This window comes from Mesoplodon mirus (assembly GCF_964341445.2).
Source record: "Mesoplodon mirus genome assembly, chromosome: 10".
Taxonomy (NCBI): Eukaryota; Metazoa; Chordata; class Mammalia; order Artiodactyla; family Ziphiidae; genus Mesoplodon; species Mesoplodon mirus.
In genome coordinates, this window is record NC_138986.1 from 48,250,828 (window position 1) to 48,273,073 (window position 22,246).

Here is a 22,246-nt window from a genome sequence, read left to right on the forward strand (position 1 = left end):
AATTTATAGAAATTAGATAAAAAGTAGACATACTGCAACCAAGTAGAAATTAGATATTATTCAGCATAAAATGTGCTAAAAAGAAGTGAATAAAAATCTGTCATCAATGCCAGTCATTTATCAAAGGATAGCCCCTTTGCCATACTCATGATCCCTGACTCTTAGGCTCCCAAGCCCCTTTCTAATCATTACTTTGGTTTCCCAGGTATTTCAAACTCAGCAAAGAGGAAGCTCAGAGGGCTTCAAGTATTGTATCCAGAGTATTGTATCCACTTGTATCCAGAGGATCCAAGTGGAGGGGGATACAAGTATTCCAATCATTGGAAAACACTGGGTCTCACTGTAAATTAAACTAGCAACCTAATTTACAGCACATACAACATGATTACCAACCAGACTCAATGAGGAGCAATTCCTGGAACAGCAAGGCTCATACCCAGACTGTGTCACTGAGCTAGGCAAAGGACCTCAAGAGACCCTGTCCACAGTCCTACTGCTAACACAGTAACCCTGAAACAGCTTTAAAAATCGGAACAAGGCATCTCCAAATCCTGTTTGAACATAATTAGAGAAAATAAGCATATAAAAATAACTCTTTTTAAAATGTCTGTAAAAATAGTATAGTCTCCATAATTGAATGAATTACGATAGTCACTGAAACGAAGACACTGATTGTAAAATGCAACACTACTTTATAGAAGTATATAGGAAAAGACTGTCAATTAAGTTTTGCCACAATGTTAAATGATCATTGATTTCAACACATTCTGATTTCAGAGAGGTTAAAAATGTGAAAAAAGGTGTATCTCAGAATCGATGAAATACGGTACTAAAAATGTACTCTTCAGACAATTATTCAAATAAAGTATTAAACACTGAGTCTCTTAAATTGACACTATTCATAGTCAGTAGCACATTCTTAAAGCTATCAATTTTTTTCACTTCTCATTTGAAATGGAGAATGGGGTGACACTTATATTGATTTCTAGCAGATATCTTGCACAAACTTTAAAAATTATGGATTCCCAGTTTGAAAGTCATCGCATTTTCATTAAAGAATCACAGGTCAGGGATGAGATAAACGAGACCTATATAAGTTAAATGACTGAGTACAGGGCCAGAAGACAAGTAAGCAGCAGTGGAGGCCTGAGGCCAGGTCTGTGCCTGTTCTGTGTTCTCTTCATAGAAATCAGAAATCATATGAGTAATTAGCATTTTCTGGTCCAACACTACAGACAGAGTGAAACAATAAAAATCTCTGTCCAAAAAAAAAAAAAAAAAAAAAAAAAAAAAAAAAAAAAAAAAAAATCTCTGTCCATTTTCAAAGATGCTCTTTTATGAAATGATTCTCCTCAACTTCCCTGGCAGAATACTGATGACGGATAATTTGTTCAGCTAACCAATTCAACCACTAAACAGTTTCATTCTATCTGAATGGCACCCAACTTCTCAAAAACAAATGCCTTCTCTGCACACTCTGAGGCCAGAAAATATTGCCTAATCAGCCACATGCCACCAAACGCTAGCTTCACAACAGGATCCAGCTGTATGAGATCACTGGTTCTTTATGAAAGGCTCTGGGAATGACAAAACATTTCAAAACCTTTTAGCATTTGCTATACTTGGACCTAGAAATTTTGACCCCCAAAGCTTGTTGAAAATCTGTTATGCTTTGCTCTAACTGGCCTCTTTAGAACTGGTGATTATTCAGGGAAGTCAGTAAATAATTCATCTTCTCTAGGCCTTAGTCCCTTTTGTCCTGGTTTCTTGCAAGGTGATTCACAGGGGACTTGCCCATGTTAACTGCAGAGGACTCAAACATTAACGCATTTGAGTGGGATTGGTTGGAGACGTCAGCTGTGGGCTCCATCAAAATATATCTAGATGTCTCTATTACAGAATTCCTCATTGTATCATTCATTTCGATCACTTCAAAGTCCATTTCATTCCATTTTTCTGCATCTTCTTCTTCATTCTCTTCCTCATAGTCATTTAGCCCAGAGCTAGAGAGCAAAGCTTTCTGGTCCTCGCTTTTACTGTGTTCTTTTTGCTGACGACTGATAGGCAAGGTGGCTAATTTATACAGCACAGGAAATAAAACAGCAGTGGCTATTGATGACCCCAAACAGGTGTACAAAACTACAGGCAAATCAGGGTATTTTCCTTGAAGAATTCCAATTACTGCAGGAACAGCCATTTCTCCCAGGGCAGCACCGACTACAAAAAATGCTGCAGCTTTCCCATGGATGGTCGTGTACTGCTCAATCCAAGACACACCACTGGGAAATGTGGTTGCCATTGAGGCGCCATACACCGAAGTTGCTATCCAGAGACAAACTCGGCTCTTGTTGAAAAGCACCAGAAATAAAGATGAAGCCAGGCTGCCAATGTTGCTCAACACAATCATGGTTCCAGGTTGTAAACATGTAGCAAAAAAGATTGCCATACCCCTGCAGGCTGCAAAGGTCCCCCAGAAGATGGAGTTCAACCCAGCTGCTTCACTTTCTTTCATGCCAGCATGGGTGGTTGCAAAGGAGAAAACGTAAGAGCCATATGTTACCTCGGCTCCAACATAAAAAAAGAAGAACAGGAAAAGGAGACAAAGAAGGGCATTGTGATATTTAGCTCTTCGAAACCTCTGAGTACATGCTTTTGCTTTTTCCTGCCTCGAGCTTTTCTTTACAAACAGAGCGAAAAAAAAGAGAGAAACTACAAAAATATAAACACCGATAACAGCATAAGCCCACAGTAAATTCCTATCCTCAGGCATTCCAAGTAGAGATTCTGAGTCAGCTTCAGATGACTGGTTGAAGGCAGAATGGTTAAAGTCAGCCTCTGTGTCGTTTTCAGCAGACACCATCCTGACCAATGCCAATTTAGCCAGCAGGGGAGCCAAAAAGGCACCCAAGGCAAAACTGAAGTGTAAGGCCTGCATATGGGGGGCTCCTTTGTCCCCCCAAATAGCCAAGATTAGGACGTTACCACCTACCAATGAAAGATGGGGAGAATGATTTAATCATAGTAACTTAGTAAAAAAAAAAAAGCTCAAATTAGATGAGTCTATTTTACATGGCACAAGGATTATAATATTCTAAGTTATCAACTGTTGCAACTAAGTCAATTCTATGATTAAGAAACTCTAACTCACCAATACCACCAGCGAACTCTAAGCACTGGAACATCACACACTCACAAATGGGATTCTACAAGCTAATAAACCACTATTTCCTAGAGCCAAGTACATTAGCCCAAGGCTTTTTATAATACAGTTCTAATACCAGGGATAGGAGGGGTGGGGGTAGGAAAGGATATTTATATAGTTATTTTAAAACATTTTAAATATATATTATCATCAGATAGTGGCCAAACTACCAAATTTTTCTGTACCTGCAATCAGTAGCCACTTGAAGAAAATTATTTATGTATATGGCAGATGCAAAACACATGTTCAGGAACCTGAACATGACAGGATTCTGCTGTGCCCATGGCAGGAAACAAGGAACACGGACACCTTCTAACACTCTCGGTTACACTGTCTATGTATCTACATGGTGAAAGGCAAGAAGCCTCAAGTCTTGTGTTTTCTCTCTTTCTTTTTAATATATTTGCAGATAAACATACAATTCCATACAATTCCATCCTGTAATTTCACAACCAAATTAAGCCCAAAGTAAAAAAATATTTCCCCAACCTATCAAATAACAGGAAGAGGGGGGAACGCTGGTTTCAGGGGTGAATAAATGTCACATATGTTATTCAGTAGGTTTTAAAAGATATGAAGATACATGGAGAGGATCTCCTGCAGGAGGGCAGGAACTTTTGAGAGAATAGGAAAAGAAGGTAAATAATACACAGCACAGGTTTCTCTTAGTTCAAAAGGCAGAGTGCATTTTAAATTGGAGAGCTGCTTCTATGTTTCCTCAGCCAAGTAATGGTTCCAAACTTGGTCTGTTATATTAACCCATCAATTCCTGCTATATTACAATGATAAAGTTCTATCCCGAAATGAAAACCTGTTCATCTGCACTGTAATTACCCACATGGGGGCCCCTTCCCTGTTTGGATACTGTAAATCAACAATCTCTCAAAGAACAAAATTCTCTGAATTCACTCTGTGGTTGGCTGCTCAAAAATGGGCACCCTACTTGGCAAGAAGAGTAGTTGCCGGAAAGGTGGTTCTGACCTGGAGACCCCATGACCAACTCAGTAGGTCAGTGTCATTTTAGGGGACACTGCAAGTGACAATTTAATATCATATGCTCTACTTTTTCTAGTAGAAAGTCCCTACTCCCAGAGCTGACAATGAAGGGTTCACTGACCTGTATCCAGAATGCCAATTGAAACACCAAAGATGGACATCATGACAATCAGTAACGTCACGGCCTTACAAAATGGAACAAGATAAAGACCAACTGTGGTAGCGAACATTGACACCCCTGAGAAGAAAAGTAAAAGTCAGCTATAAAAAACACTATTTATGGGAAAGGGTTATGGATCAAGTCAACATCATAAAAACTCCCAAAAATGTAAAACAGGTCAAATTAAAATTGAGTAATAACGAGTAGATGAGAGGTTCAGCTTCTACTAACAGTTATTTCATTTAAAAGCTTTTATCATCTTTATGGACTATAAAATATATGTTATTCTAGTATAAATACATTTCTAGTACTGCTAATAATCAAACCATACATTATACCACAAGGCAAAGTTTTATAGCAAAACAGAGCTCAAAAATTATTCATTTAAATGTTTCACATCTAACAACCTAAAGAGATGTTTAGATATGAGGTAAAAAATAAAAAAGACAAAAGTTAAATGCAATTACTATAGTAGTTCATAGTAGAAATGTATTAAACAAATTTGGGGAATAGGGAGGGAAATATAAGAAGTATATTCTTTCGACACACTATGGAAATCAGAGAGATTATTTACTCATTCATCAACAATGGTAAATTATCTCCTTACGTCCAAAGCAGTTTTATCACATTAATCCAGATTTTCTTTAAACATGTCAATTTATCCAGAAAAAGGGTAAGTTAAAAGCTTTGCCATCTATTTTGAGAGTGAGGTAGAGAGGCCTGGGGTAATCATTAACATGGGGCAGCTGGGACAAAAATTAAGCCTTCATCATTTCACCCACCATCCCCTCCCACCTAATTCTCAGTCCAGGGTCTAATCTGGGGAGTTTCAAGGAGTTTATTCTGATCTATGGCCCCAGGAGATCTGCCCTAAACCCTGACAATCAGAGCTCTTTGGACAACTTGTATGTTACCCAGTGGTGGTGCCTAAACTACAATGAAGGTCGGGAAGGCTAAGGATCGCTAACACACTCCAGGGCTAATCTAAATTTCCAGAGGGGTTTAGACCGGATTCCCAGTAACTGCCAAGATGAAAGCAGGCACCAGGGAAACCTGACTTCCACTAAGGATACCTAAACACTACCCTTAAGGTGTCAACCACTCTGCAAGCTAGTATGTTTCATATTTATAAACAAACTGTAAATTCCTCGAAAGTCACAAAGAAGCGAAAATTGTTGTTTACTTACCCAAAAGAAGAAAATGATTCATATTGTCAAAAAGAACTCCACCAATCACAGAGCCACCCAAATATCCAAAGGCACGGCCCACAAAAATCAGAGAAAGACTGCTGATATTGCGGTTCACATTTGCTGCCAAATCTTGAAACGTGGGTCCCAGTATAGCGACACTCATTCCCTAAAATTTAAAAAGACAGAAGTTTTCATTTACAATCATTAAAATAATGTCTATCTAGGTGGCAGCTTTTTTTCAGTATTAAAAAGGGAGGAGGGGATTTCAATGTACTGTAGGAGGTTAAGCCCCACAGTAAAGACAAATTCATAATGAAAATACTAATACTGGTAGAGCTATAGACTCCTATTTCCGGTGTGCCAAGTCCTAGTGTTTTTCTAGTTTTGACAACTCTAGATTTTTACAAAATTCTTTAATTCTTTTGGCTCTTTGCTGCAATTGTTTCCTTTTTGAACAATACCAGAAAAAAACTACAGTATTTGTATTAACAGTAAAATTTAACATTAAAAAATTTGTGAAATAGTTTTGAATAGTCTGAAATATACTGCACGCACAAATAACACCAGAATTTTGATATTAAAAATTTAAGTTAACAAACCATCAAGATATTATCCCCATTTTTTTGATGTTGTTAAAACAGCAATATTTCTGGATGTACATGGGGTCCTTCCTCTCAATTACACATATAAAACATGCAAGAGATAAACAATTTGAACGTTTCTAAATCTACATTTTTCTTCAAAGAAAACCAAAGCCTCAGGAGTACTGTCTGTAAGGCTTTCTTAGAGAATATTACATATGCATGTATGCAATGACTTTAAAAATAAAATTTTACTCAAAGACATGTAACTTCAGCAAAAATTAGGGGCTGCAGTTGGCTTTCACAGGAAATTCGTTGGACACGCAAAAAATGTTTCCAATCGGTCTACATTTCAAGAATAAGTGATTCTAATTGCACGAATTTGCTCTAAACGCTTGGGTGTAGCCCCTCTCCAGGCCTGAGCAGTCCCCAGCTACGGGCAGGCTTGGGCACAGGCGCAGAGTAAGTGCCTAGTACAGGAAGGGAAGGCTGCGCCTCAGCTGTAACCAAATTAGTTCCCGCCTGCAAAGCACTTAAAAGGACCTGGCACATCATCTGCAACGACTTTTCTTCAAATACAAATACTCTAAGAATCAAGCGTGGCTCAAAGGAAGAGACACTAAGTGGTCAGAAGTGACTCTGCTCAGAGGACTCACCCTCCCAACTCCCCAGGATCCCAATATTTAAGACAAGTGACCACAGGGCGGCCAAAGGGGTTGGCAAAAGGCCAAACTAGCCTTGCAGTTTGTTCTTAGAAAAACATTGAAGGACCTGAAATTTTGTTTTACAAAAGATTGTAGGCAGAATAAGAGACATTATTCCTGGCTCAACCACTTAACCAGCTGTGTGGGTACGAAAAAGTCACTTTCCCTCTCTGGGTCTATTTCCCCACCTGCAAAAATAAGGGGTGAATTTGGTCAGACGAGGAAGAGTAAAAACCAGTAGAGCAACTTTGTGCAATAATTTGGGGGTTGGGTGAACGCAGGAGGTGGGGGGGGCTTCGGGGGAGGCTATAGACCTGGCAACCCCTCTTGCATCCCCCCGACCCCACGGAGGAGAGGTAGAAAGGTTTGCTGGAGCTGGAAAATATTTTACGAAAATCTGTTTCACACTTGACAATAACCCTCTAAGAATATAACTGTGCCCATTTTTCAGATTATGAAACTGAGGCTCCGGCAGATTAAGGAGCCCAAGGACACCCAGTCTGCAAGCGGCGGAAACGAGACAGGAGCTCGGAAGGCCGCGTTCTCTAAGGACTTCTGCTCACGCCTCGGCCAGGGAGGGTTCCAGCCCCGGCTCTCACCAGCCCCAGGAAGGCGGCACACAGGAGGACGGTGATGAACCAGCGCAGCATGCTCCCAGCCCGGCCGCTCCGCCGGGAGCCCGCCACCGCCTCCGGCTCATTCTCCGCTGAGGCCTCGGCCGGGAAGAGCCGCTGCCCGGCAGCCTGGGCCCCGGCCCCACAGGGTTCCAGTTCCAGCTCCAGCTTGGAGGCTCGCGAACAGCGGTCTTGCTGCCGTCCGGCTTCTCAGCGGAGCCTCGAGAACTCCGAGCCCTGCCCCGGCCCCACGCCTCCAGAGCCGGCTGTCTCGGCTGGCGCCACCTCCCCGGGGGAGGCCCTAGTCCGGGCCGAGGAGTAGAACTTCGGAACGCGCCGGGTATCACCGGCAGCGGACGCGCGCCCTCGCACACGCAGAGCGCCTGCCCGGGTCACGTGGCGGAAATATGGCCTCTAGCCAACCGCGGCTTTGCCTCAAACCGGAAGTTGATTGGGTTGCCCAGGACACTGGACGCTGCGCTCGGGCCTCAGCCTCACACTTAGCTGAGCCCACAGAGGCCCTGTGGGCGGGCGCCGCGCGGCGGAGCGAGCCGAAGCCGCAGCCTGGGACCCGACGAATCAGCCGGCGCGCCTACAGCCCGTGCTCCACAACAAGAGAAACCAGCGCGATAAGAAGCCCGCGCTAGCTGCTCGCCGCAGCTAGAGAAATCCCGCACGCAGCAACAAAGACCCAAAACAGCCAAAAATTAAAATTAATTAATTAATTAATTTTATAAAGTTATGCCAGTGGATGAAGGAAAGGCCTTGTTTTGTGTATCCTACTCTAGCTTTTTGTTTCCTTTTGCTCTTTGACCAAACAGACCACAGCCTCAAAATGTGTAAATATTTTTTTCTTGTTTATCTGAAATGTCCTTTTCCACCTGATTACTCTCCAGCTCACCCACTTAGGCTCCCAGATTATACACACCTGAATCTCATCATCATTTCGCTTGCAACCCATCTCTCCAGCCCCATCCATTTGGTCATTAATCACTTCCCAGTTTACCCCAGAAAGTACAGGTGTTATGATTTAAGAAAACCTGTTTTAGTTTTTCAGAGTCAGGGAATGTCTCTTTGAGAAAAGTATAATGTGATTGAAACAAAAGGCATATGCATATGTTAAAGAGAATAGAATATGATACGGGAGAAATAAGTTAGGTCCAAATTGTTAAGGGCAAATAATTCTGCCTCCATCTCTTTCTCCTCTCCTTCTGGGACTCTGATGACTTGTATGTTAGACCTTTTGCTATTACTGCAGAGATCCTTGATGCTCATATGGTCTCTTTTTTTTTTTTCTAGTTGTTTTTTTCCCCTCTCTGCTCTTCAGTTTAGATAATCTCTGTTGACGTCTCTATCTTCAGGTGCACTGCCTCTTTCCTCATCTCCATTCTGCTGTATCCACTGAATTTGTTTATTTCGGTTATTGTAACTTTTCAGTTCAAAATTTCCACCTGGTTCTTTTTCATTGTTTCTTTTTCTCTGCTGAAGATGCCTTTCTTTACATTTATCTTTAGCTCCTGGAGCATGTAATAGCTGCTTTAAATTCTAGGAAAATGCCAACATCTGTGTTATCTCAGGGTGTTTGTTGCTTGTCATTTCCCTTGGGATTTGGTCACATTTTCCTGTTTCTTTGTATGACAGGTACTTTTCTATTGTATCCTGGACATTGTGACAGTTACATTATGCAGACTCTGGGTCCTGTTAAAATCCTCCTCTGGAGAATGTTTGTTTAAGCAGGCAATCAACCTGATTGAGTTCAGGCTGCAAGTTTCGTATCGCTTTCTGTGGATGATGGTTCCAATCTCAGTTCAGTTATCAAAGCCTGTGCTATGCTGCTCTGGGCCAGTCCTGAACATGCACCACTCAGGTGTTCATCTGAGACTTGGGCAATGGTTTAATGCTCAACTCAGTTGTCAAAGCCGTTGCTATGCTGCTTCGGGTGTCTGTCACACACAGGGGCAAACCCAAGGGGCTTGTGTGGTTCATACACAAAATTTTCGTGATCACCTTCTCTAGCTCTCCCCTACCCACCTCCCCACTCACTTTCCAACCCAGAGCGTCTCCATTTCTCAGTTCCTTCAACAAGGAAGATGGGGTTTCTATCAGAGTTTTAGCTACTCAGGCCAGGCAACTCATTGCCTTGAAGGGTTTTTTTCTAAGTTTTGATTCCCCTCCTTTGTTGACTTTTCAGAGTCCTCAGGTACTTGCTCTTTGTATTTCGTCATGAGTTGTTAGTCGTCATCAGTGGGAGAGGGGCTGGAGTAGGCTTATGATGACAACACCGAACCAGAACTATCCCTACCTATCTTTGAAGAGTCAGCTGAGGTGTTACTTCCTCTAGGAAACCTCTTCTGACCCTCCTCTCAGTCTCGGGACTGTTTTAGTTTCCCTCCTTTGTGCATAATTCTAATAGGCCACCAGCTACTACATATAGAATTTTCCTATTTATGTGTCAGCTTCCCTTTTATACCAAGAGTGCCTGAAGGAAGGTACTGTGTCTTATTTATCCTCAAGCATAGTGCCTGGCACACAGTTTGTCTTCAGTAAATGTTTGTTGAATGTAGTAGACTTTTTCTGAACAACCTAACCAAAAATCTGAATTCCTATGTAGCTATGCTACTCCTAAATGTTCTCACACATTCTAGCTTGTGTTATAGTTATTTCAATACTTCTCTTTAGTTCCCTAGGAGATTGTAAGCTCAATGAGATGGAAACTATGGATCTCATGTCTCTATCTCCCCTGTGGCATTGTATTATATACTTAAAATATTACATAATTGAATTGAGGTTCAGTTAACTAATTTTAAAGTTAAATGTTTTAATTCACCCTGATTAAACATCAAAAAAATTTTTTTCTCTAGATGGAAAGATGTACTTTCTGATTCTCCCCACTTCACTCCTGAAAGCAGCAGGATACTTTTTCCACTTGCCTCCAGAGGTCACTCACCACCTTTTTTAAAAAAGGGGTGATTAAAATAGGGCATTGCTTCATGCAGCTTTCTCTTTAGACCATTTTTGAGAATAAATCTTTTTGTGTGAGACAATTCAAGAGAAATAAAAATGTTGATGGGCCATTCTTTAAATAAATGTAGTTTTATTGCTTCCCTTGAAAAAAAATGGATACTTTACAACATATATGACAATTTATCTTTGAAGAAAATATCTGGGTCTTAGTGGCTAATATGGTACTACCTTGGCATATTTGTGAAATGGCAACAGGGAGGCAGGTTTTTCATCTTTCAACTTAAAATTTTACTTTGGACAAGAATGAGAAGTTAGATGGATTATGTTTAGGGACTGCATATCACTGTTAGGACCTATTTAATCTTTATTCTCTGGAGGGACCATCCTTTTTACTTATCAATAAATGGCTCATTAGTGCTTAAAGTGCATCATGAGAAACTAGGTGCCATCATAACTATTTCTATCAGTATACTAAACGATCATTCTTTAACCTCATCACTAAAAGCCCAGTCTATTAAAACCAACTCTCACAAAGATTTAATTTCAGTAAGATAACTCTCATGTTTGTGCTATGTATTCTGAAAAGTGAGAAATAATATTGAAAGTATCTAACATTGGTGTCTGGTTGATGGAATTCACTTTTTATCTTATTAAAAATAAAAAATTACTGGTTTTTCATGAAATATCCTTTTAAAAATTTAAACTTAAAATTTCCTTTAACTGGATTCATTGTAACATTTAGGGCTGCAGGACTCTGAATCTACCATCATAATGGTCTCCTAGGCTGTATTGGTCAGATAAAATCTTTGCTGTACTGTACCATTATTAGCCAAAATCAATATATCAAGAGAATAAAAACAAAGCAACCAAAAGTGAGAGCATGGCTACTGTAGACTCTGCACAGAAAAACAGAATAACATTTCTTAAGGTACTAAGGGCTTCAGAAGCAATTAGGGTCATCTGCATCAAAAAAGAAAGCCACTTTAGGGCTTTATGTACTTTGTAAGGGATATGATCTCCATCTGTACAAAGAAGAGGCCACTTATCCAGAGCTGTACACTGCTCTGCCCTGGAACAAAGGAAAAACTGGAAATTACAGATGGCTTTTAGCATTCTTGTTTAATCACTGCCATCTGATACCACACTTGATACTACCTGCTTGGAAAAAGTCCAAAACCTTTGCAGATATCCCCACAATGACAAGGACTGTTGTGTTGCTGAACTAGGAACAAATACCAGTAACAGTATTTCTTTTTAAGTTGCGAGCAAACTATATAAAATCCCACCGGTTCATTTATTTAGTCATTAAATAGCTATTAAGCACCTAGCATGTGCCAGGCATTGTTCTAACAGTGAAAAAACAGACAAAAATGCCTGCCCTTGTAGACAAGGTAGACAATGAACATATACATTTGTAATATTATGTCAGATTGTGATAAATACTCTAAAGAAAAATAAAGCAGGAAAGGGGGATGAGTGATAGGAGGGGGTTATTTTAAGTTAAGATAGTGTTGGGGAGGGCTCTGTGAGCGACGTTTGAACAGAACCCTAACTGAAATGAGGGAACCGAAGTGCAGGAAGAGCAGTCCAGAGAGAACAACAGGTGCAAGGATCCATTAACAGGAGTGAGCTTGGTGTGTTGGAGAAATAAGCAAGGCTGAGATCAAGCAGTGTTCCTGACTGGGTAGGCCTTGTGTTAAGGACTTTCTAGATATGTTAGAAGAATACACTAGAGGGGGGCAGGATGGAGAGTATAGAGAGAACAGAGATCTAATTAGGAGGTTATTTGATTAGGTCAGATTTGTGTAGGTGGTGAGAGTGTTCAGATTTGGGAACTATATTGAAGATAAAAATAATAGTATTTGCCAATGAACTGGGTGTATGAGAGAAGGAATATAAAAAATGACTTCAGGGACTTCCCTGGTGGTCCAGTGGTTAGGACTCCCCACTTCCACTGCAGGGGGCACGGGTTCAATCCCTGGTTGGGGAACTAAGATCCCACATGCCACGCAGTGCAGCAAAAAATTTAAAAAAAAATAAATGATTTCAAGTATTTTGACTTATGTCAAAGAAACTCAGAGCTGGATAGTAGTTAAGGCTATAAAAACAGATTTTACTCAGGAACTATTATAATAAAGGAAAAGAGACCTCAGTATAGACCTGGACTCAATTCTGAATACAGCAAGGAAAAGTGGGGATTTATAGCCAAGGATCCTGGTTGAGGGCGGGGGGGAAAGATCAGTGGATAGAAAAGTATTAAGAGGGAACAGAGTAAGGGGGGTTCTGGCTAAACCAGCCTAGCAGGAGTCTTGCTGAAGGCAGGCCAGGCTGATTCGGCATCACCAGGGGGATGGTGGGGATGAGCAACCCAATCAGGTATCAGAGTGCTCAGCTATCTAGGGTGGGGGCTCTGGCTAAACCACTTTAGCAGGATTCTTGCTGAAACTGGATGATGCAAATGGTAGTCCACAGTTGAGGCCTTGTTGGGAAAAGGATTCAGGAGAGACTGTAGTCTAAGCAACTGGTAAATAGTGCTCCTATTTATTCAGGTGGAAAAGATTGTGGAAGGAGCATGTGAGCTGCTGGGAAATGGAAGGAAATCAAGAATTCAGGTTGAATGTGTTAAGATTATGATATTTATTAGATAATTAAATGAAGGCATCAAGTGGGCAGCTGGATATTCAGTTCAGTGAAAGGATCAGAACAGTAGATATAAACTGGGTGTTATCAGCGTGTAGATGGTATTTAATACTGTGTAACTGGGTGAGATCACCTAAATTGTGAGTACAGACAGAAGAGGGCCAGGGAGTAAGCCCTGAGGGCATCCCACATGTAAAGGTAGGAAAGATGAGGACTATCCTGCAAAGGAGACTAAAATAAGAAGGAAATCAAGAATGTGTGGTTTTAGAGGCCAAGTAAACAAAATTCAAGAAGGCGTGTGATCAACTGTAATCGGCGGAGAATACACTGGATTTATAGAATCACACACATGTTCTTAAGTAATTATGTAACTTTCCTCAGCCTCACTTTCCAAGTAGGTAAATCCGGAAAACCAAACTGAGGACTCTATCTTTTGAATTTAGGAAGCTATTACAGGTTTTTGAGTAGTAAAGAGTATCAAGATGAAAGCAGAGGATTAAGAACATTAGCAGGCAGTATTGGCCAGTTGAATTGGAGCCGGGAAAAAACTAGAGAATGGGAAATGACTTTAGTAGTTTTATTACGTAGTTCAGCAAAGAGATAATTGTCTTTGTGCCAGAGTGGTTTGGTGAGAATGGAAGGGTGGGTAGGGAGGCAATAATTCCCATGACCTTTCTTTTTTGTCTGTTTTCTTCTGTATGTACATGTTCCATGGCAGTACCAGAATTTCTATGTAAGAGGGCATAAGATTGCAAGCTGGTTGGAATGTGGGGAGAATTAGGGGACTTGTATTCAAGATAAATCATTTTTACTTCGATTGTAGCTTTATGTAGAGTGGCTGAGCGTAAGGAACTAATGGAGATTTTGAGTAGGCCAAACCACTCCCCTATCCCACCACAAGCCACACCTGAGTAAAGGCTCAAACGATGTGAAGAATATGGCCAAAAGAACTTAGATCTAGCTTTGAGGCCACTTCAAAGAGAGAAATTACGTACAGCGGAAAATGTTCACCCAACCCAGCTCTTTATGAGGAGGCTGGGCAAGGGTCAGCTCAGTTGTCCATTAGCTTGAGACAGAAATGATTCTTATCTCTTGTCTCAGTGGTGGCTAGACCTATTGGGAGTTCAGTGAAGGGGAGCTGAAGTAGTCAAAATCCATGAGAATGGGTCAGACTGAGTCATTAAGCAAAGGGGCCTGGTGAAGAATAGGAGCTGAAATAATGAGCTAAAATAAAGGGGTTGAGAAGCCACAAGAATGAGGAGTTAAGGCAAGGACATGGACCTAGCATGCCAAAATGGCGTGTTCATCAAGCCAAACTTATATCTGGTTTATGTAATGTCAGTTACCACAAATAGTTTATTATATTACTATGTTTCTTGACAATTAGGGATCATTAACTGTATAATCAAAAGAATTACTCAATAATGGTTTATTGGATCTCCCTGATTAGGTTTTCAAATGATTCCTGGCTTCTTTGATGATAATTTCACAAAGAAGTAAAAGTAATCTGCTGTGGACTAAATTGTGTTTCTCCCAAAGTTCATATGTTGACGCCCTAACCCCCAGTGTGATAATATTTGGCGGTAGACCCTTTAGGAGGTAATTAGCTTTAGATGAGGTCACGAGGGTAGAGCCCGCATGATGGGATTAGTGTTCTTTTAAGAAGAGGAACAGACACCAGAGCACACTTGCTCTCTTTCTGCCATGTGAGGTCACAGAGAGAGGAGGGCAAGCATCTGAAAGCCAGGAAGAGAGCCCTCACCAGGGAACTGAATCAATCAGAACTCTGATCTTACTTCCCAGCCTCCAGGACTGTGAAAAGTAAATTCCTGTTGTTTAAGCCACCCATTCTAAGGCATTTTGTTATGGCAGCCTGAGCTAGGATAGAATCCTTCACAGTATTGTTTTGTGTTTTTAATGCAGGCATGCATTAAACTCTTCATGATAATAGCTGAGTTAATCTTTAAAACTGCATATTTTCTCTTATACACAACTATTTTAAATGTAGACTGTGATTATTAACCCTAAAAAAGCCCTGTTTAATAGTATCTATTAACCTGTTAAAATTATATTGATGCTGCCATTGAGAGAAGGTGAAAAGAGAGAATGATGAATAAGTGAGATAGATCAGCTACTCAGGCTACAAGGTCAAGTCTCTTCAGAGCTCAACTTTCCAAGGTTAGGAACTCAATTATTAGTTCATCTAGAACTGGTCAGGTCCCAGAAAACTGACTGATATGAGCAGACCACAGGCTGATAATTTATAAACAGAGTCATCTGCTCTGTATCTAGTATTCCCTAGATTTAGGCACTCCTCCCCTGTGAGCAGGACCAGTCTGGAAGTCAAAGGATAGATTAAACAAGGGTCAGCAAACTAAAGCCCACAGGCCATATCTGGATACATTCTGTTTTTGTAAATAAAGTTTTATTAGAACACAGCCATGCATATTCATTTACACATTATCTATGGCTAATTTTGCACTACAGTGACAGTTGAGTAGTTGTGACAGAGACCTCATGGACCACAAAGTCTGAAGTATTTACCGCCTGGCCCTTTACAGAAAAAGTTTCATGACCACTATATTTGAAGGTTCTCTATTAAAGCAAAAAATTAAGCTGAAGGAATTATATATGTCCTTAAAACTGTAGAATCAGATAAACTGTCCTGTCCCACTGTCAGGTGAATTTGGGGGCTATATTAGCAAAATCAGAACCCTATAAGTGCTGGGCATATACTGACAAATGCTTACCATCTAATGCTCTTTTTAAAAATATCCTTGACTTCTGAATTACAGTCTTCCCATCAGTTTATCTCTCATTGTTATGATTTCTAAATTTCTGTCTTTCCTTTTAGGGAGATGACCTAGCCTGTGCTAAGATTTAGATAGCACCTACTTTTATTATCAGCAGTATCTTTATAAATCATTACTTTAGTATGTTATTTTCTCAGAAGATTTCCACAGATAGCTACCTCTGTCCATTTAAAGTTGGTTCTTATTAGTTTCAAAATGTGAATTTCCCCCTTCCATTTTTGGGGTGACATTTTCTGACTTTGTCCACAAATTCTTAGAGCGTGTTGCATCTGTAGCTGTCAGATCAAGGGTGACCCACAACATGCACTGACCATCTCAGTTTCTCAATGTTGAATCATAAAAGGAAGTTTTTTCCTGCTGGTCAGAAAGGTTCAAATGAGCAATTATTGGTAGCTTTTAGCGTCCTGTCAGCTGGTTATCGATTGATTGCCTCTTAGCACCATATTCACCCTTAAGTAACTGCTGTGCAATAATGGATTGGACCATTAAGCATTTCTCTTTTACAGTGGGCACAGTGCTGAAATTCTCAGTAAAGGGCACTGGAGGGACATTGTAGGAGGAAAGGGGCTTCTCCTTTGTTTTTTTGCTGCTATCATTTTCATTATTGCTGTCATCACCGTTAGAGTATCATCATTACTACTGTAGCAACTGGGAGATACAAGATATAGCCATTTAAAAAAAATAAATTTATTTATTTATTCATTTTTGGCTGCGTTGGGTCTTCGTTGCTGCCTGTGGGCTTTTCTCTAGTTGTGGCAAGCAGGGGCTACTCTGTTGCATTGCGCGGGCTTCTCATTGCGGTGGCTTCTCTTGTGGAGCATGGGCTCTAGGCACACAGGCTCTAGAGTGCAGGCTCAGTAGTTGTGGTGCTCGGGCTTAGTTGCTCTGCGGCACATGTGATCTTCCCAGACCAGGGCTCAAACCCGTGTCCCCTGCATTGGCAGGCGGATTCTGAACCACTGCACCATGAGGGAAGCCCCAAGATATAGCCATACCTTGGCTACTGTAAATAATACTGCCATGAACATAGGGCTGCATATATCTTTTTGAATTAGTATCTCGTGTACCTGATGCTAATTTAAGTTGGCTGTAAACCAAACATAGCTGTTGTTTCATATGTTGCAAAGCAGTAACATTGAAAGAGATAATTTTTTCCTCAAGATTTTCTTTTATTTATTTATTTTTAACCTTCCAAAGAAATGCCTTTATTTATTTACAGGGTTTAGGAAAGGAAAAAATCTCTAGAAAAAGGAAGTTTCCAAAATAGGTCTTCAGCAAGGGTGGGTGCAGGCTGGAGTCTTGCTCTCGCTGGTGGTCACTTCCAGGTTGTGAGGATGGTCCTCCAGGAGTCTCTCGATCGGCCCCCTCTGGGCCCCAGCGACTGGCCCGGCCGACTTCTCAGCTCTCGGTCAGCCCCGTCGCCCTGTGCCAGCTCCCCGTCGTACAGAATTTCATAATTGCCAAGGACTTCCTTTGGGGGTGACTTGTTCCATTTACAGTCTGGAATTTCGCCGTTAGGGACAGCGATGTTGAGGGTGTCATTAATCAGGTTATACTTAAGGATTCGGTCGTTGGCAGGGCTGGAGGTGAGGGATGGGGACGCGTTCACCTGGATCAGCCAGGGCTTCAGCTTGTTGTCAATGATGATGTCATAGCCGTAGCACTCAAAGCAGTGTTTGTCGTTCATCACGGGCGCCACGGCCTTCAGGGACTGCACGACGATACAGACTTTCTTTTAGTTTCAATTATTGTATCCACTCTTAGTATTTTTGGAAGTAAATTTTCTTAAATGGTTTTTTCCTTGTGAATGTTACATATGCACATAATAAAGATTCACTATCATGAGAAATGCTTCCATCCATTTGTAATGAAACTCACTTGACTGCAAGTCATTACATGGCCAATTTTCCACTGTCTTTTTTTGCCATCTCAGTTCTTCTTGAAACAGTACCATTGCTCTATGAAATAGAAGAAACTATTTCAGTTTAATTTCTTTTCATCTTCATACTAATAACCTCTTACACAGGTGGCAAGATTATGTTTTCTCTAACATTGTACGGCTAACCATATTTTGTTTGTTTTTTGTTTTCTGTCCCAGTACTTTTGGGATCTTTAACACATACAGTTATTCTGCTCATGTTATATAACATAAAGGTGAGAAAAAATAAGTTGAAGTTTTAAAAATATTTCTAAAAAGATAAAATTTATAAGTTCACATTCTCTTTTTCACAATTCCAAAATCCCCAAATCTCTAAAAACAGTAAGTTTTTCATAACTTGGGCATCAAAACTTAATTGGCAGCAAAATCTGACCCAAGCTGATATGAAGCTACTTATGATTTTTATTCACTTGGTGTGAATGTGATATTAATGTTTGATTACATACCCCATTGGGCGTATTAGGTAATAGACAATACATTGCTATATTACCTTCCTATAATTAAAAAAAAAATCTGGATTCTGAAACATATGTGCATCCAAGGCTGCCAGATAAGAGACTGTAGGCCTGTATTACCTTTTTAAAGGTGATTTTACTATTAAACATTTAGGGAAAAGCACATACACACATACACATGTAGACACACTGATTAAGCTACCATTTCTTAGGGAGTATAAGACATTATGCACTTTCCATACCTTATATCTAATTCTCACCTGAAAAGTAGGTAGTACTAGTCCCAGTTTACAAGTAAGGAAACTAAAACCAAAAAGGCTTAACTCTTTTGCCTAACCACTAACACAAGATATCAAGCAGTATTGTCATTTCTAAGGCTTTTTAAAATTTCAGGTTCTGTCTATAGATGATTTCAGATTCATGTAGAGTTGCTATATTCCTCCTTTTAACAAATGTTTAAGTGTACAATACATTACTGTTAACTACAGGTACAATGTTGTATAGCAGATCTCTACAACTTACTCATTTTGCTTCACTGAAACTTTATGCCCATTGATTAGTAACTCCCCATTTCCCTCTCCTCTCAGCCTCTGGCAATCACCACTCCACTCTTTGATTCTATGAATTTGACTATTTTAGACACCTTATTTAAGTGGAATCACGCAGTACTTGGCTTTCTGTGAGTGGCTTATTTCACTTAGCATAATGTCCTCAAAGTTCATCCATGTCACCAAGTACTGGAGAATTTCCTTCTTTTTTAAGGCCGAATAGTATTCCATCGTATGTGTATACCACATTTTCTTTATGCATCCATCTACTGATGGAAATCTAGATTATTTGCACATCTTAGCTATTGTGAATGGTGCTGCAATGAACACTGAGTGCCACTATCTCTTCAACATACTGATGTCAATCCTTTTGGATAAATACCCAGAAGTGGGATTGCTGGATGATATGGGAGTTCTATTTTTAATTTTTTGGAGGAACCGCTATTCTGTTTTCCACAGCAGCTGTGCCATTTTGCATTCCCACCAACAGTGTGCAAGGGTTCCAGTCTCTCCACATCCTCACCAACACTTGCTGTCTTTTTTTTTTTTAATGATAGCCATCCTGACAGGTGGGAGGTGACATCTCATTGTGGTTTTGATTTGCATTTCCCTGATGGCTTGTGAGTCAAACATTTTTTCATATACATGTTGGCAATTTGTATGTCCTCTGTGGAGAAATGTTTATTCAAGTCCTCACACTATATTTAAAGTGTGGTATTCATTTTTTTTCCACTATGGAGTTGTAGAAGTTTCTTATATAATTTGGAGATTAACCCCTTATCACATATATGGTTTGCAAATATTTTCTCCCATTCTATAGGTTACCTTTTCATTGCGATGATTGTTTCCTTTGCTGTGCGGAAGCTTTTTAGTTTGATGTAGTTGCACTTGTTTATTTTTGTTCTTGTTGCCTGTGCTTTTGGTGTCATAGCCATGAGATCATTGCCAAGACCAATGTCATGAAGCTTACCACATTTTGCAATCATTTGTGCTATTCTGAAAGAAACAATAAAACCATCTTTCCGGTTTAGGAAAAATTTGTTAAACATTCCAGTAAATAGTAAGACGGTTTTCAGACTTTTCAGAATGCTTTATCTCACAAGAATGCTATTATCGTTGCCAACTTTTCACCATGTTTCCTTGTAAAGTGGTCACTTAATCTTGATGGTTTCATTGCTTCATTAGAGAAAAACATGTTAACAAAATGGGCATATGGCAACCGTTCATTTGTGGGCAAAGATATAAAACCCAACTTGAAATATTCAACTGAATATTGATAATTTTTCTCTATAATTAATGAAATGACTAAATAAGTATATTCTTGTAGATCAAATTGCTGTGAATGCCACATTACAAATACAGACCTAAGCTGTATTAGATGAGTATCGACTACTCAAATACCATGAATGGCATTCCCTTGATGATTTTCCAAAATGGAGACCCACTCATGGTAGAGTTCGAACTAGAACAAAATGCAGTCTTCCCTTGAGTTACGTGATAGTTTATGTTTTCGGAAAATTTGGTGTTTATTGGAACTATGCAAAAAAATTTACGTTTATATGTACAAGAGGTTTAGAGTCGAGGCTCAGATAATTAAAAGCAAGCTTTTTTCACTCAATGAATATTTAGCAGGACATTCAAAAGTTGGACAGTGTGTGGGACTATCCCATCCCACACATTGTAGGATGTCTAGCATCTCTGACCCATGCCCACTAAATGCTAGTAGCAACTCCCGGTTACTATGACACCCTCACAGATTTCCAGAGTACCCTCTGGGTGCAATAAGACTTCAACTGAAAACTACTCATGTAAACTGTCTGCCTCAAAGCTTGGCAAATAGTATTCTCTGAAATGGCCCGGGGCAACAGAAGTTAGTGACATTTCTGTTGTATGCTATAAGGATTCTAGATAAAGGTATTCTTTTACAAGATGCTTCATAGTAAAAGTTCATATGTGGTAAGAAATTCAGGGGTACTACCTTTGTTTGTAAGCTTCAAAGCTTTTAAAAATTTATAGGCATACAGTGATAAAGGATGGTCATTGCTAGATGGCAGAGCTTCCCTTACCAATGAAAGTTGCTTGCTCTCTAGTATCTAAAGAGACTAGTCTTTGTCTAAAAACTGTGATAATGTCACCTGGGACAGATGCCTCGTAAGAAATGCCATTCTCCTTAAGGCCCATGACAACCATTACCATTCTCTATTGCCACTAGGTCCGTAACAAAGACCAAATCTCAACATGATTCAGGGGGACAGGTACACACTGTGATCCAGGAGGACATAGCTTGCACACCAAAACAATTGCAATACTTCATTAATATATATTAGCAGAAACCTGGTGAGTGTGTAGGAGTAGATGCTAAGGGTATTAGAGCAAGGAGAGCAGAATATAACATTAGATCCAGCTGAATTCATTGATATGGGTACACTTTACTGGATATTGTGAATTCAAAGGGTTAGATCGTGCAGCTGGAGTTGGCTGTAACAGCTTACTTGGTTGACTAAAATCTGGAGTCAGTGGTGGTCTACAATTAATGAGGTTGAGATGCTAGAGCTTTCTTGGCATGATGTAGCAGAGGGAATCCAAAGGTTGGCCTCAGTCTTTTTTCATAGCAAACTTCAATCCTCAAAGATTTTGAAGCAATGCCTACAAGATCTCAAAGGAAAGAAGGCATGAGCCAAACTCTCTTTCAGGTATAGAGGCAAAAGACAAATAGTCTGAACATGAAAGAATGCGGGGAATGTTATTTCCTTGACCCTATTGGAGAAATCTGTTAGAAGATTCAGCCAACCAAGAGATGAGTGGAAAAACAACTGCAAAGGGATTGGCAATGATTATTGACATGAACTGTACGACTAGGACAAATGTGGGGATTTTGGTGACAGAACAGAATATAAATGTTGTTAGCCCTGATAATGTAGAAATTATATCAAAGAATAGTTATATCATTAAATTAGTTATATCACTAATGAAAGGTGGGAAGCAAAGGGTGGAGAGGGGTAGAAGTATACTGATTTCTTCATCTTCAATAACTAGGGGTCAAAGTTATCACTTAATGCTAGTAATTCAAGTAGTAGAGTTATAACTATTCTTTTGAACAATGCAGAGGTAAACACTAAGAGAGCTATTACCTACTAAGAAAAGGTGATGGAGAAAAGGGTGGGGACAAGGAGGAAAAGGGTATTTATTAATTTTGTCTTTGTTCATAGTAGTAAATTATTAGACACTGTCAGATGAGGGAGAAGATGGATTATTCAATGAGTAATGTCTAGTATCAAATTGGATAAACATTAAAGAAATAGATTCCTACTTCATACCATACCTCAAAATAAATCATAGAGTTTAGAGATTTAATGTAAAAATGAAGCCATAAAGATATTAGAAGGGATTTTAAGAATATAGTTACATAATAGGGTAGGCCTTTCTAAACATATAAGCAA

The 22,246-nt window shown here is 39.9% G+C and overlaps 1 protein-coding gene across 1 annotated transcript; it reads right to left on the reverse strand.

Annotated features, from left to right (window-relative positions):
- Positions 1 to 888: 888 nt before the first annotated feature.
- On the reverse strand, positions 889 to 7,805 carry MFSD4B (major facilitator superfamily domain containing 4B). The gene is made up of 4 exons (XM_082634124.1): positions 7,433 to 7,805; positions 5,546 to 5,714; positions 4,320 to 4,436; positions 889 to 2,985 (listed from the first exon to the last, which is right to left on the reverse strand). The coding sequence occupies exons 1-4, from the start codon at positions 7,481 to 7,483 to the stop codon at positions 1,745 to 1,747; spliced, it is 1,578 nt and encodes a 525-aa protein (XP_082490250.1). The 5' UTR covers positions 7,484 to 7,805; the 3' UTR covers positions 889 to 1,744.
- Positions 7,806 to 22,246: the final 14,441 nt, after the last annotated feature.

Excerpts from the sequence above, each read along its gene's own strand:
- MFSD4B (XM_082634124.1), bottom strand. The coding sequence starts at position 7,483 with ATGCTGCGCTGGTTCATCACCGTCCTCCTGTGTGCCGCCTTCCTGGGG. Across the intron at positions 5,715-7,432 it reads GTGCCGCCTTCCTGGGGCTG|GGAATGAGTGTCGCTATACT; the intron begins GTGAGAGCCGGG and ends TTTAAATTTTAG. Across the intron at positions 4,437-5,545 it reads GAATCATTTTCTTCTTTTGG|GGGTGTCAATGTTCGCTACC; the intron begins GTAAGTAAACAA and ends TTTTCTTCTCAG.